This window comes from Haliotis rubra, unplaced genomic scaffold (assembly GCF_003918875.1).
Source record: "Haliotis rubra isolate DU_JTF1 unplaced genomic scaffold, ASM391887v1 Scf102, whole genome shotgun sequence".
NCBI lineage: Eukaryota > Metazoa > Mollusca > Gastropoda > Lepetellida > Haliotidae > Haliotis > Haliotis rubra.
Genome location: NW_025764915.1, coordinates 900,845 through 916,935, shown reverse-complemented (window position 1 = coordinate 916,935; position 16,091 = coordinate 900,845). Strand labels below are relative to the sequence as shown.

The 16,091-nt window shown below is 40.9% G+C and overlaps 1 protein-coding gene across 3 annotated transcripts; it reads left to right on the top strand.

Moving 5' to 3' along the window:
• The first annotated feature begins 6,847 nt into the window (after window positions 1-6,847).
• LOC124270131 lies at window positions 6,848-16,091 on the top strand. 3 transcript variants are annotated; one of them, XM_046705165.1, is made up of 6 exons: window positions 6,848-7,115; window positions 8,883-10,400; window positions 11,552-11,650; window positions 12,537-12,602; window positions 13,898-13,944; window positions 15,544-16,091. In XM_046705165.1, the coding sequence occupies exons 2-6, from the start codon at window positions 10,160-10,162 to the stop codon at window positions 15,673-15,675; spliced, it is 585 nt and encodes a 194-aa protein (XP_046561121.1). In that variant the 5' UTR covers window positions 6,848-7,115; window positions 8,883-10,159; the 3' UTR covers window positions 15,676-16,091. The 3 variants fall into 3 exon arrangements, 2 of the variants coding, with proteins under 2 accessions (XP_046561121.1, XP_046561113.1); XM_046705157.1 differs by having other exon boundaries at window positions 6,850-7,115; window positions 15,538-16,091; XR_006896685.1 differs by having other exon boundaries at window positions 6,892-7,115.

The window sequence follows — 16,091 nt, the reverse complement described above, 5'->3', positions numbered from 1 at the left end:
CGCTCGGCATTAATGGGTTCAACAAGGACTGGTCGGCTCGGAGTCAGTACAATGTGTCTGAGTGGGGTATTTATGCTTCACTGCGGCATGGTATCTCAGTGGGCTAGCACTATAAAACCAGCTTCAGTCTGGGTTAGTACAAGCAGCCACACACATACACACACATGCACGTCGTCATATGAGCGAAATATTCTCAAGCACGACGTTAAACCCAATTTCACCTCACACCACCTCACCTCACATGGGTATAATGTGTGAAGCATATTTCTCGTGTCCACCGCCGTGATATTGCTGGAATATTGCTGAAAGCGGTGTTAAACTAAACTCACTCTTAATCTGACATGCTGTGATATAACTGATCATGAATTACTGTTCAATGGAGCAGTAAACCGTACTCCACCTTCGAAAAGCTATATACGACATGGGACAGAGTTTGAGGGAACGGTACTGTCAAAAACAGAAAAAAGCGTTTCTCATTTATGATTACCATTTTACGTTTTTTTCTTAAAATATTAATATATTAAACGTATTATGCTTTGTGTTGCCAATGAATTGATTTCCAAATGGTTGTGTTTAGATTTGATTTAAGAATCTGTCGGTCTCTGTGACAAGTGATTAATGTGAAGATAATGTGGATGCACGGACAGTCATATTAACTAATCAAATATTATTGTCACACATTTCGCAACTTCACGTACAATAGGTCTGTTATATATGTTGCTGTACAAATATCAAGTTTCCACAATCTACTGGAATATTAACATAGCACGTTATGGCTGAGAGTAATGCCACTGGGATCAACATAAAGTCCTTTATTGCCTTCTTATTGGCATACGTACACAGTACAACTTTACTTCTTTACGTACAGGACAGTATTGTAGAAATAATTAGCGAGCTCGATTTGGAAGCTGTCAACTTACAATTTATTTATATGGATTAATACTACAAATATGTACATATTTCGTTGATAACAGACATCGTACTGTCCATACTCAACCCTATATTCTAATTCTCCAGCCTATTAACCCGGTGGATGAGAATTACTTACAATATTATTTCATTGTAATGTTTCCAGGTTATCTAGTTCTGTACCTTTCATAATTGTATTGTATTGTACTTAAAATATATTCTTTACAAATGCGACATTGTGATTGTTGATCTGTTATATCTGTCGGCGATGATCTGTATGTTGGCAATTCTGAAACCAACGTTTGTTCGATATGTATTCGGCAGGTGCCGTTAAAGAATACAGAATGGTGTTTTGTTGCACGAAAATAGCGTGCATTTTGTTTGTTCAATTTTCAACTGAATATCATGACAAAAAAGAGAGAAAATATTTCATGTGAAAATATCAACACAAACACAATCCTCAACGAAATCCTTATTGGTTCCCTAAGCTATACGTTTCTGGTTAACGCTGTGGAGCTGTCGGAAATGAAGTTTAGGGTTGCGGTTCTCTTATTAGCAATTACAAACATCCTTCCTATTGGAACATAGACCCGTAAGGTTGCAAATCTATTGGAGTATGTGTAACACTTGTGGATAACATCCGCTGTTCTTAGCATCACAAGTTTATGACATTACGTTATCTGAAGAATGGTTTTACTTACATGCCAAATCTCTGCAGGGTTCATAGGAAATGGTACAGAAGATGGTACACACTCAATCGTACACCCGTGATATACTCTATCATTCGCCCCCAATACACCCGATGGTGTACATAGTGTAACAAGCAAAAGTACACCCAGTGTAACAAGCAAACGTACATCCAGTGTAACTAGCAATAGTACAGCCACAGTAACTAGCAACAATGCACCTTATGTAACAAGCAATGGTACACAACGATCTAACAAGCAATAGTACACACAATGTAACAAGCAATAGTGGACACAACATAAAAAGGAATAGTACACCCAATATAAAAGCAATAGTGCATTTTATGTAAAAAGCAAAAGTACATCCAATGTAAAAAACGATAGTGAACACAATGCAAAAAGCAATAGTACACCCAAAGTAACAAGCAATAGTGAGCACAATGTAACAAGCAATAGTACATGCAAAGTAACTAGCAATAGTACATGCAAAGTAACTAGCAATAGTGCACCTTATGTACCAAGGAATAGTACACCTTATGTACTAAGGAATAGTACATTCGATATACCAAGCAATAGTACACCCAATATAAAAAGCAATAGTGCATTTTAAGCAACAGTACAATAATACACCCAATGTAACAAGCAATAGTGGATATAATGTAACAAGCAATACTACACATGGCGTACCAAGCAAGAGTACACACGATATACCAAGCAATAGTACACCCAATGTAACAAGCAATAGTACATGCAAAGTAACTAGTAATAGTGCACCTTATGTACCAAGGAATAGTACACACGATATACCAAGCAAAAGTACACCCAATATAAAAATCAATAGTGCATTTTATGTGAAAAGCAATAGTACACCCAATGTAACAAGCACTAGTGGACACAACATAAAAAGCAATAGTACACCTAATATAAAAAGCAGTAGTACATCCAATGTAAAAAGCAATAGTACACCCAAAGTAACTAACAATAGTGCACCTTATGTACCAAGGAATAGTACACCTTATGTAACAAGCAACAGTGCACACGATGTAACTAGCAACGGTACACCCAATGTCAAAATCAATAGTACACCCAATGTAACAAGCAATAGTACACCCAATGTAACAAGCAATAGTACATCCAATGTAAAAAGCAATAGTACACCCAAAGTAACAAGCAATAGTGTACACAATGTAACAAGCAATAGTACATCCAAAGTAACAAGCAACAGTGCACACGATGTAACTAGCAACGGTACACCCAATGTCAAAAGCAACAGTACACCCAATGTAACAAGCAATAGTACACCCAATGTAACAAGCAATAGTACATCCAATGTAACAAGCAACAGTACACCCGTGTACACAATGTAACAAGCAACAGTACACCCAATGTAACAAGCAATAGTACATCCAATGTAACAAGCAATGGTACACCCAATGTAACAAGCAATATTACACCCAGTGTAACAACAAATGTAACAACAACTATAATCCCAAATTGTACTGTTATTGAAACAATAAAGCTCTATAACACACTGTGCGACATATTTAACGTTTAATGGATAAAATATACTTTGATAATGGGATGCAACATGGATGAGTTTGTCGTGCATGGTTGAATGCGTGTCATTTAACCGCGTCAATGTTGATAACTGCTGACAGTACGCGGCACTGGATTGTTAGGTCCAGACTCCACATCGTGCAGGCCGCTATTTAGTGCGGATTTGACGGACGAGCAAAACATGATTTCCAAATTAATATCGAGTTGATAAAGTTGGAAGACTTATGGTATGTTATGGAATCGTCTGGTGATCACATTCGTGGATTGATAAGTCATACCGAAGATGTTGGTGCACGGTATATAGCATTTAACTGGTAAGGCGATAAAAACAATGCCATGAATACATTGGCTGCTGTTTGGGAGAGGTTGTCAGTCAAAGGGACGAAACTCTGGGCAGACTGATTACAGCCAACATCAAAGCTGAATGTACTGATGGAAGACGCTGCAATGGAGGACGTAAACAATACGGAGATATAATGTTGTAGGACATGGGTTGGTCACATATATCATATCACGAAAACATGACGCAGGGACAACCTACACAATGTGGGTGCAGACAGTAAGGTCAATCTGACAAATCTGAAAGGTTTTCCAGGTATAGTGGTGAATAAAGCAGTTACAATGTGGCAACTGGTAGAGGGAGAGTACTGGATTATTACAGATACAATATGGCCACTGCTAAAGGGAGAGTACTGGAGTATTACAGATACAATGTGACCACGGGTAGAGGGAGAGTATTGGAGTATTACAGATACAATGTGACCACGGGTAGAGGGAGAGTACTGGAGTATTACAGATACAATATGGTCACGGGTAGAGGGAGAGTACTGGAGTATTACAGATACAATGTGACCACGGGTAGTGGGAGAGTACTGGAGTATTACAGGTACAATGTGACCTCGGGTAGAGGGAGAGTACTGGAGTATTACAGATACAATGTGACCACGTGTAGAGGGAGAGTACTGGAGTATTACAGATACAATGTGACCACGGGTAGAGGGAGAGTACTGGAATATTACAGATACAATACAGCCACTGGTAGTGGGAGAGTACTGGATTATTACAGATACAATATGGCCACTAGTAGAGGGAGAGTACTGGTGTATTACAGATACAATATGGTCACGGGTAGTGGGAGAGTACTGGTGTATTACAGATACAATATGGTCACGGGTAGAGGGAGAGTACTGGAATATTACAGATACAACATGGCCACGAGTAGAGGGAGAGTACTGGAGTATTGCAGATACAATGTGGCCACGGGTAGAGGGAGAGTACTGGAGTATTACAGATACAATATGGTCACGGGTAGAGGGAGAGTACTGGGGTATTACAGATACAATGTGGCCACGGGTAGTGGGAGAGTACTGGAGTATTACAGATACAATGTGACCACGTGTAGAAGGAGAGTACTGGAGTATTACAGATACAATATGGCCACGGGTACAGGGAGAGTACTTGGGTATTACATATACAATAATGATAGCTTGGGATTATGGACAGCAGTCGGTCACGGCAGCGTGGAAGTGTATAGAGTAGTAGAAACAGGGACAACATAAGCAGGTTTTTATATAGCCAGAATAGATGGAAACATGTGCACAAACAAGCCAACATTCAAGGAACACGGACTTCTGAATAAATCTTCACTATTCCACGGAAGCGATTCAAAGAGGCGGACGTACAATCACCGGGTAGTTCTTGTTGTAGGTCCGTATATAAGGTGAGATGAAGCGTACTTGAGAATATTTCGCTCAAATGACTACGTGCAGGCGTGTTATGTGTGGCTGCTTGTACCAGCCCAGGCTTAAGCTGGTTTTATAGTGCTACCCATTAATGCCGAGCGCCTGGCAGGGATCAGCAAGTACCATATTTTAACGTCTTTTGGTATGACGTGGCCGGGGATCGAACGCCCGAGAGAGAGAGAGAGAGAGAGAGAGAGAGAGAGAGAGAGAGAGAGAGAGAGAGAGAGAGAGAGAGAGAGACTTTTGCCACTACTAGAAATTGAAGATAGATACAATGAAACCCTTTCCACTTCCATAAGAAATCTCTTATCTGATAAAAGCAGTATCATGAGCATGTCTTTGTGAATCACCGTGAAATAGTCACCATGCCAAACGTTCGTTAAAAGGGGACGTACCCTGGCCTACATAATTGTCATAAACAAATGGAAAGACAAATGGTATAAGTTCAAAGGGACCCATATATCAATTAACAACATCCCACGTGATTAATTCAACAGGTAAATTGGAACAGTAAATTATCACATAGATAGTGACTGTCACTATCGCCTTCTCGACCTTTGTGAACAGTGTTGATGTGCGAAATCACGATAACGATATGACACGTCATTTGGCGACGTAAATTCCAGCACCAAGAGTGAGTGAGTTGGGTTTTACCCAGTTTTAAAATATACATTTCAGCGATATCACGGCCTGTGACACCAGAAATGGGCTTCACACATTGCACCCATATGGGGAATCAAACCCGGGTCTTAGGTGTGGCAAGGGAACGCTTTAACCAGTAGGCTACTCCACCGCAATTGCCTACACCAAATTCCATACTCTCTAAAATTGTCCCAAGAGGGCTACATGCTCCGTAAGAATCATAGAAAAGAATGATTCAATGGCCACCAAATACGACATGGGCCAGGTTCCACAGAACAATCTTAGTGTGGAGTGAGTGAGTGTAATTTTACGCCGTTTTCAGCATTATTCCAGCAATATCACGGCGGAGGACACCAACATGGGCTTCACACATTGTACCCATGTGGGGAATCGAACATTTGGCTCGTCACGCCGAAGACCCGGGTTCGAGTCCCACATGGGCACAATGTGTAAAGCCCATTTCTGGTATCCCCCGCCGTGATGTTGCTGGAATATTGCTAAAAGCGGCGTAAAACCAAACTCAGTCAATCAGTCAGTCTTTGTGCTGAGACGACCGTAACTTTAGTGTGGACTTAACGCTAAGATAACCCAACTTGTGCATTTTGTACAACACAATGTTATTTGTCTGTCGCTTGTTTATCATGATACTGCTGTAACGTAGGTTGACTGTTATTTAAGACAACATTCGGTCATCATCTTTTAAAGCCGCCCTGAAGAGTGTTTCAGTTATATCCTTGAGTGGCAGCTTGATGTGGCTGGAAGTGATGCTTACAAATTTAGTTTGTTTGTCTTACGCCGCACTCAGCAATATTACAGCTACGAGCTATTACAGCTATTACAGCTATTACATATACAGCTCGTATATGGCGGCGGTCTGTCGAGTCCAGACCAGACCATCCAGTGGTCAACAGCATGAGCATCGATCTACGCAACTGGGATACGATAACATGTGTCAACCAAGTCAGCGAGCCTGACCACCCGATCATGTTAACTGTCTCTTACAACAAGCATGGGTTACTGAAGACCAATTTTTACCCGGATCTTGACGGTCTAATAAATTCACGGTAAATTCTATTCCATTCCATTCCACCACGTATCGTTGATACACGAGATGAGGGTTAATCTGTTAAGTGCTCGGTTCATACCACCAACACAACACCGACCCTGTGAAAGATGGCGTCTCATCACAGCTGCTGGTCGCCAAGTCTGATCGTTGAACCGTTACAAAACCACGTAACAAATCTGTAAGTAAAAGAACAGAACAACTCCAGTCACCTGCATCTGCGTATCTGTCAGTACACGGGACCATCGTTCGAGTAAACTAATAATACTATGTCAGTTTGACGTTGGTCTTTATGCATACACATTATCTAGGTCGGTGTCACACACTCATGAATAATGTGAATAAGCTGAGCCGGGTGTACAGAACGCCGACAGTGACAAGGTTAGGGACGGGTGGAGACGGTTCGCTGTGCTAGGGATATCTAACTTCTGGTTGACTGCGGTCTGTGGAAGGTATCGTGCATTATGTTTATACAAGAGGGCTCCGAAGGTACTTCGGTCTCAGTCTGTTCGATAGGTAAGTGTTTCAGTTATTATTGTAATCTATCAGCCCTATAATCTTTCACCCCACCCAGTGTCTGTCTCACCGTCAATGATTCATACTATTTCCTCTCTATCCACCCATTACAGTAATGCTGTAGCCGTTATGAAACATGTCAAGATGTCCTACAATTTCTGAAACTCTCATAACCATTTCAAAATAAATACAATGTGTTATTTCTGTTCGAATACCCGTTAGTCTTCAACCTTCCCTGTAGGTGTCACACACAATCCTCTCTCGCTTCAAATCCGGGGACGGCGTAGTAGCCTTATTATCTATTTAAAGCGTTCGCTCGTCACAGCGAAGACCCGGCATATATTCCCCACATGGGTACAATGTGTGAAACCCATTTCTGGTGTCCCCGCTGTGATATTGCTAAAAGCGGCGTAAAACTATACTCACTCACCTTTTTATTCGTGTAGATTTGCAAAGTCGTATTAAAGGTGAATTTAACCAGATTGTAAGTTAAATTGAGGTTTGGATAAGTTCCGTAGCTATGGCAATGGATAATGGTTACATTTTTTCCATGTGTATACTAATAAGGTTCTTAAGCGGCATATAGAAGTTGGTATTCAAGTAGAAGAAGGAAACCCTCTTTGAGTGGCATAAAGAAAAAGAAGGAAAAGCCCACAAACGCTGTGTATACAATAAAGAAGTTGACATCCATAATATTTTGTCTTTTACTAATAAAAATCACAACGAATCTGCGATTCGAACCCTCGATCAAAAATTTGTGATACGTAGTTGCGTCGCCTACCCCCCCCCACCCCACCCCCCGACGCGTGACAGGCGATATATTCACAGTCAGCAGACCGAAGAAAACATACTCAAATTATAGGGATAAAGGATCTTCGTGGGAATTCAGTTGTGTACAATAAAATTCTAGGTGCGATTTCTGTCCCCAGCTCGTCACAACACCTATGTTTTTTTCACTCATTCATTCACTTTCCATCCAACCGGGTTTTGTTTTCTTTTCACAATAGTAGTCGTTTAATGTTGTCTTTAACATATGAACATAATTATGTTCTTTACACGGCTCTCAACGATATTTTCCAGGGATAGAACAGTTACGCCGTCCTGCCGCCCCGCCATATCCTCCGCTTTTCTCCCTCCTACACTCCTGGGGCGGTGGAGTAGCCTAATGGTTAAAGCGTTGGTTCGTCACGTCGGACCCGGGTTCGATTCCCGACATGGTGCAATATCTGAAGCCCATATCTGGTGTCCCTCACCATGATATTGCTGGAATACTGCTGAAAACGGTGTAAAACTAAACTCACTCACTCACTCACCCTCCACAATATTACATAATGCGATCATGATGGAATAACTAAATACGATAAGTTCAACTGTAAAACTATAAAACAACAATTCCCAAGCACTCGTCCCATTCTCCAACATGACGTGACAAAACGAAAGCTTTGACGAAACCGAAATGACCAAACCTTGGTGTATAAGTAGCCTTTAAGACCACCTCTCGCCCTACCCCTCCACCAAAAGGAATAAACAAATTAAACTGACTCAAGACGGCTGGGGAACTTCCTGTCATTGTTCTTAGACAGTGTGTATCTTCGTCCTTAATATTAATCCCTCTCTTGTCTGGTCAAGTCTCGAATACTCGCTTTGGTGATATTGGGGCGTTGTTAGTAGTCACTTGTATTATTGGAACAGGTTGGAACAGTGGAGGTCTGTTGTTGTCGCAAACAAGATGATTATTTCAATTCAATGACTCGTGTCCTCTTTCAGATTAGGATGTCATGCAGGCCATGCCAAAAAGTTGGGAAACTGTACACAAAAACACAAGCCAAAGTACCGAATGTACTGATTCAACACTTGACCTATTCTGACTTGAGGGGCAGAAGGAAACACAACCCTAATGCAAAAACTGCACTCAGAAGGATTCAAGTTTGTTTGTCAGCCCTTCGTAACACATCCGGTGGCAAACTGATCATTCATGTCAGTGGACAAGTTTACAGTGATCATTTCCTTGGCTATTTCGATGAGTTTCTTGAAGAAAGTCTGAACAATTTGATCTGTGATGGACAACTATTCATTACAGCATACGAGAGACACTGGCTGCGGGAATTACCAACGTTTAAGAATTTCAAAGACTTCATCGTCATATCTGTTACTCAAACCAAAGGAGTGGCGACGGTTGATTTCAAAACGAAAGTGTGTTCAGATCTGAAAGTTGAACGTCCATCAGCACTCAATATTCTGTCTATTTTGAGTGACTCGCTCTCATCTCGAGTGAAACCTGCAGAATTGAGAGGTATCGAACCAGTACCCTATGAAAGTCGACATGTGCAGCTAAAAACTTTCAAACCAAACGAAGATGACAGGAAGATTATAGACAAAGATCCCGAGAGATTTGCATACTATGTGTGGGATAAGCTTCGATTTCGAGAATATCTGAGCTGTATGACAAAAATTGAAAGCGGGGGTTCTTATTATTTGGGCATTACTGAAAAGAAGAATACGTTCAAGACGTCTAGTGAAGTACAGTATGAAAGTCTAGTTCCTCACATTGAAGGTTTTGAACTTCAGTTTGGTGTTCAGGAGCTAGAGGAGCAACTATATCGTGTAATAACATCAAGTGTTACAGTTTTAGTTGAAAATAGTTCCTTTATCGACATTCTACGAGAGCTTGTTCAATTCAAGTTCTATACTGTGGCCACGGATAAATACGTTCTTGAAATTGCAGTTGGTTGTTTGACAGGAGGTATTGTGTTCTTTGACAAGCAAGGCCCAGAAGCGTATCAAATATTGCCGATTGGAAATGTTGAAAGATTGACCAAAGAGGATTGGTTGCACAGAATGCGGAGTACGCTAGATGACATTTGTAAATCAACGTACAACAAAGGTTAAACCTCTTACCATTTTTATCAGCAAGAGAGTCAGTTGGAACTTTCACGAAAACGGATAAAAACTCAGAACTAAATGTAGAACACTCTGCTGTGCTTTCTAAATAGTTAAAGGAACGAGATTGGGAAAACGTAACTTGTTTGGTGTGCAACATATGCATGAACATGGCTTCAAACTCGGATGGAACCGATTCAGATATAAATACTGGCAATCTGTATGAGAACATTCGCTGTGAGTACACGAAGGGATACTCCTCTACCTTTGATAGTAGCAGTGATTCGGAGTCTCGGGCCCGTTACCGCTCTGATTGTGATGGGGTTTCAGGTCTTCGTGATGAAATCCTTCTTAGAGGTATGAGTGGACGAAGGACGGAACCGAACAATAAGGATTCCAAATCGGGTAATTTGGAATTTGATTTTTTTTAAAAATCGCAGTCAGTAGTATTCAAGCTGCTCGACTAAGGCGTGTTCATGTAAACGTGTAAAAGAAGCGAAACAGATGCAAACAAGAAATATTTATCCAATAATGATGGACTGACTGACTGACTGACTGACTGACTGAGTTTAGTTTTACGCCGCTTTTAACAATATTCCAGCAATATCACGGCGGGGGTCACAAGAATTGGGCTTCACACATTGTACCCATATGGGGAATCGAACCCGGGTCTTCGGCGTGACGAGCCAGCGCTTTACCCACTAGGCTACCCCACCGCCCCCGCTTTAAGCCAAGAGACATTTTGGAAGGTTTGAAATTGTATGGTCAAATACAGTAAAGGCAAAGATGACTGACGTCATCCCTCTTGTCATAGAGTCGTGTAGTCGTCTTTTATCCTTATGAATTGTTATGCATATTAGATATAAATATGCGTAGATGACGTAGATGACGCAGATGACGGATATTATAAGCAAATATAAACATCTTAGGGACACGTTAACTTTGCAGCGATCGCATATGGTGAACAGTCTCTTCTGAACTCAAGCACTTGGTGCTATGACCTAATCTGCCGTATTGTATCTCCTGACCGGTCGAGGCGATGGTGTAGCGTAGTGGTTAAAGCGTTTGCTCGTCACGCTGAAGACCCGGGTTCGTTTCTCAATGTGTGAAGCCCATTTCTGGTGTCCCCCGCCTCGATATTGCTGGAATATTCCTAACAGCGGCGTAAAACCATACGCACTCACTCACTAGATACTAAGTGGTCCGCCATGTATACATTTTCTGATCCTTATGTTATACTACTCAAAAGGATTGAAACTGAACCCGATTTTCCACATGACTCTTGTTGCCATGACAATGACTTCTTTAATTTCTTTCTTCTTGAGTCCCCCGCCGCGAATTTGCTGGAATGTTGCAAGAAACGGCTTACAACCATACTCACTCACTCACTCACTCTTTAAGTTCTTGGTAGGTGTATATCTCCAATTACAGTTATACTGAAACGAGCACAAACATACTTATCACTTAGTAAAGCTTGGGTTGTACAATATGCATTGATCAGATGATCATAAGCATAAATATTTAATGCATATTGTTTCTATGAATTCACATACAAGATGTCAAACCGCAGCCGCCTGCTGAATGTGATCAGAGGGGCCTCTTTCAAATAATCATGGACATGCAACGCCAGATCATGGATGTCAAAGCTTCTGTAGGTGAGAGGTGTTTGACAAGCATTGTCTTTAAAGATTTGCAACTGAATATAATGTTCACCAATATTCCTTCTGTGTCATTGTTTACTTTAAAGTATCGACTCTGAACCAAACAAACCGAAAACTGATAAACTATTATCCTGACCACTTGATCCAGGCAAGCACACGTTACTGGGACCCCAGAATTCCAAATGTGCTTGAAGTGGATTAGTTGGATTCAAACAACTCCGGCTCTTGAGATATTCAGAGTGGAAAACAAACAGGCCACCTCCCTACAAATATGAGCGCCTACTACAAGCATATACACTAAGTCAAAAAAGGAATTTGATTCTGAAACTTCTGATATTGATCAGACTAACGTTAAGAAGACTAAGAACTAAGAAAATTACATTTCGTCCCCTATATATATTCATATATTATTTTCATAATGTATGTAAAACATTTTATAAGTTGAATATCATGATACGATTACAGATGATCCCAGGATAATGAATTCCGACTTATTCTGATAATAGATAATAGACATGCTTTCACTCTCTGGTTATCCACGACCAGCATATCGACACCTTTACATTACGACCCGTGAAGATCCGGGTTAGAATTGATCTTCAGCAACCCATTCTTGTCGTAAGAGGCGACTAACGGGATCGGGTGGTCAGGCTCGCTAACTTGGTTGACACATGTAGTCATCGGTTCCCTGTTGCGTAGATCGATGCTCATGCTGTTGATCACCGGATTGTCTGGTTCAGACTCCGATTATTTACAAACCGCCTCCTTGAAGCTGGAATATTGCTGAATGCGGCGTTAAATTACAAACAAACAAAGAAACTGACAGTAAGTCGGATCAAGCAATCTAACGGGCATTATTTGACAGCGCTAACATTTTCAGACTCACTTCGAGAGGAGGTTCGGGTAAACCATGAGCAGATCATGAAGCAGTTGGTGAGGATTGAAGGTAAGCAGTCTATAGTGACAACTAGTGTTGGGAATTGCTTAAAATCTAATAATTGATGATTGGACCAATGATCAATCATCGAAAATATATCATTTATCATGTTCCTGTTATCTTTGTGAACACCAATTTTTTAATAAATTACTGAGTAAATTTGGGTTCCATTACAACATTCCCTGTTAGGATATTTTGCATATTTGAAGTTAATAGTTTGTTAGCTTAAAACTTTGGATTCTTGAGTCTCATTTCATCCCTTAGGTCTAAGGAGCTTGTAGCGCTATGAAATGTTGATTTAATGTACTGATGACACCAAGTCAAAATATTGGAAATGCACCGATAGTGTTCCAGTTGATGTTTTAACAACATGACGATCTGTATAGATTGTTTTCATAACCAATCTTCGATTATTTCAACATGTTATGAGATTGGTCCCACGCTTCCTCTAACCATAGACCCATGTGAACGATGTACATGCCCTACCCCTAAGTCTGGAGGGAGATATTTGATACGATATGTTACAGGTGTGTCTATAAGGTTGACCTCGTTTTACACTAAATGCATCTGAACCATTGTTATGATTAATCATTTGTCGTTGGCTTTTTCTGGATTTACACGATATTAAACGTTGTGTAAAATCAATATTCTTTGTAGTTGTATCAAAATCTACTGTTACATCTCGGCACATTCCCTGTAAGCTATATATATATATGCTCGATAACGTTCTACGTTCGAATTCGTTTAACGTAAATGTAATGCCTCAACGCGGGGGAATATGATTGACACTGGATGTTTTTGCTAAAGGTTTTGTTTGATAGTATCAATAAATACGAATGCTCGTTTGGTAAAGTTGTTGTTTAGCGCCGGACCCAGCAATAATCCAGCTATATGGCGGTGGTGTATAAATAATCGAATCGGGACCAGACAATCCGGTGATCAACATCATGAGCATCTATCTACGAAATTGGGATGCGATGATATGTGTCAACCAAGTCAGCAAGCCAGACCACCCGATTCCTTTAGTCACGTCTTGCGACAAGCATGCGAAAAAGAATGCAATATCAGAATAGTGAATCTGAACATACTCGATACAAAATACACATTTCAATGTTAAGTTGAACTATTATTCATACAAGTTAACATTCAGATTCCCCAAAACCTCTACTTTCACATTAGTAATCTGTTTCGTCAGACACCAAATCGAAACTAATTATTCTCTCAGACTGACGTTTTGAAAATATTCGATTTCCGGGCCACACGGAAGTGTATTAAATGTTTATGACACTTTTGTTATTTGTCAGGAAGTAATGAGGAAAGCGTCAAGAGACCTCGCAGTCGGCGACCCAGCGTAAGTAAACAATGAACAGTAAACAATAAATTAATGGATTGTTTGGTTTGTTTGCTGTTTAACACAGCACTCCGCAGTATTTCAGATATATGGCCGAAATCTGTAAATAATCGAGTCTGGAGCAGCCAATAAAGTGATCAACAGCATGAGCATCGATCTACTCAATTAGGATTCGATAAATTAATGGAGAATCGGTGGAACCTTCTCTGTTGAAGATATTTTCACCTGGAATTGCCTTTGATAACAATGTCGCACTTGTTTGATATGTTTGTCATCATTGCTTCAGAAGAAGAAGTTCATTCAGCTTTAAGACCACATATTTGCTCTCGCGATATATATTGACATTAAATACTGAATGTCAACAAAAGTGATTTGAATACTTAAAGAACGTATAATTCTGCTGCTGGGTTACTAAAGTTTCAAGGATACAAAAGCGGTCCTCACATGCGTCCCACATGCAGAACTGTCGTTGCTCATTTGCTGATCATTTGTTAGAATCTCGCATTCACCTTTCTGGGTCCTTGGATCGTCAGCTTGTGGGTTACATCCAAATAACGAAGTCTAAGACCTACATGATTTCCTCTACATTAGCCGACGGTGGCCAATTCATGTGTAAAACAGCATTAGTCACGACAGAAACCTATGATCGATGGGTCGAATCCCGGATCGGCCCGATTATGTTTCTGTAGGTGCAGCATGTGCATAATGCATAATGTTGGTCTTTCCTCCCAGGTTGAGCTGACAAGCCGTGATGTAACTGAAGCTGTTCAAACCTGCGTTAAACCCAACTCCTTTAAACTAGTGGGCTAAAGAAAGTGAACACCCTTATTAATGATCGATAAAATCAAATCAAAACATACAATGTTTTTTAAGTTATAGTACATTTAATGAAGGCAGCATTTGGGACAATGCACCCACAGTGTCTATGATAAACTCCTCACAGATAAAGAGCACGTGTCATGTAATGGACAGAGGGGTAGGAATAGCACAGTTCACAGATACAAGAGTCAATCATGGAATGTCTTCATCATGTCAAGTCTCTGGTCACGCATACACGCATCCGTCGTAACGAGTGTGACCACCTCTAGCAGCAATATACGCCCCGACTCGTCGTCTAATCGATGTCGTCAGCCGCCGAATGACGTCATTCGGAATCCTATTCCACTCGTTCCTGAGAGGCGTCTTCAAGTTCTTGTGGTCGTGTTCTTCGCGTGGCCGTTTCGGCCTAAAAGGATTCTACTAACTTGGACAACTTTGCCAAAAAATCAAAATAAAGAGTGTTCACTTTCTTTTGCCCATGAGTTTAGATCCGTAAAAATCCGGGTTAGAATTGATCTTCAGTAACCCATGCTTGTCGTAAGAGGCGATTAACGGGATCGGGTGGTGAGGCTTGCTGATTTGGTTGACACATGTCATCGGTTCCCAATTGCTTAGATCGATGCTCTTGTTGTTGATCACTGGATTGTCTGATCCAGACTCGATTATTTACAGACCGCCGCCATATAGCTGGAATATAGCTGAGTGCGGCGTATAACTAGACTCACTCACTCACTATAACTGAAACTCAGCGTTAAACTCAAACCACTCTCTCGGTTACAGGTCACAAGGATTTCTCCTGAAGACACGTCTATTGACAGCCAAATATTGACAACACACCTACTGCAGGTTCCGCTACATGGACATGACGTGCACCGTAAAAGAAGTCCTGGAGGAAGCGAAACTGATGATTAAACAGAGGGTTTGTCATCTCGCATTTAATAGACAAGACATGAAGACAAGTGTTGACAGTACTTCACAGTTGAGTCAAATGCAGGTCGAATGTGACAATATTTAATGTTTAATCAGCAGCCACCTGTCTGTCTTTTTCATTAAGTCCAGACAGAGTTACGTCCCCTGCCACAAACCTACCTGTATGGTGCTGGTTTCAAATCACAATTTCATTTCTGTTTTGCTTTTTCGCCAGCACCATACACATGCTACTGTTTCTTCGAAAGGGAAAATGGCAAAGAAATGCATCACTTTGGACTCAGCTTTCATCTAAATCTGTAGTTATTTTATAGTGTTCGCACGTCACGCCGAAGACCCGGGTTCTATTCCCCACATGGGTATAGACTGGCGCTCGGCATTAATGGGTTCAAAAAGGACTG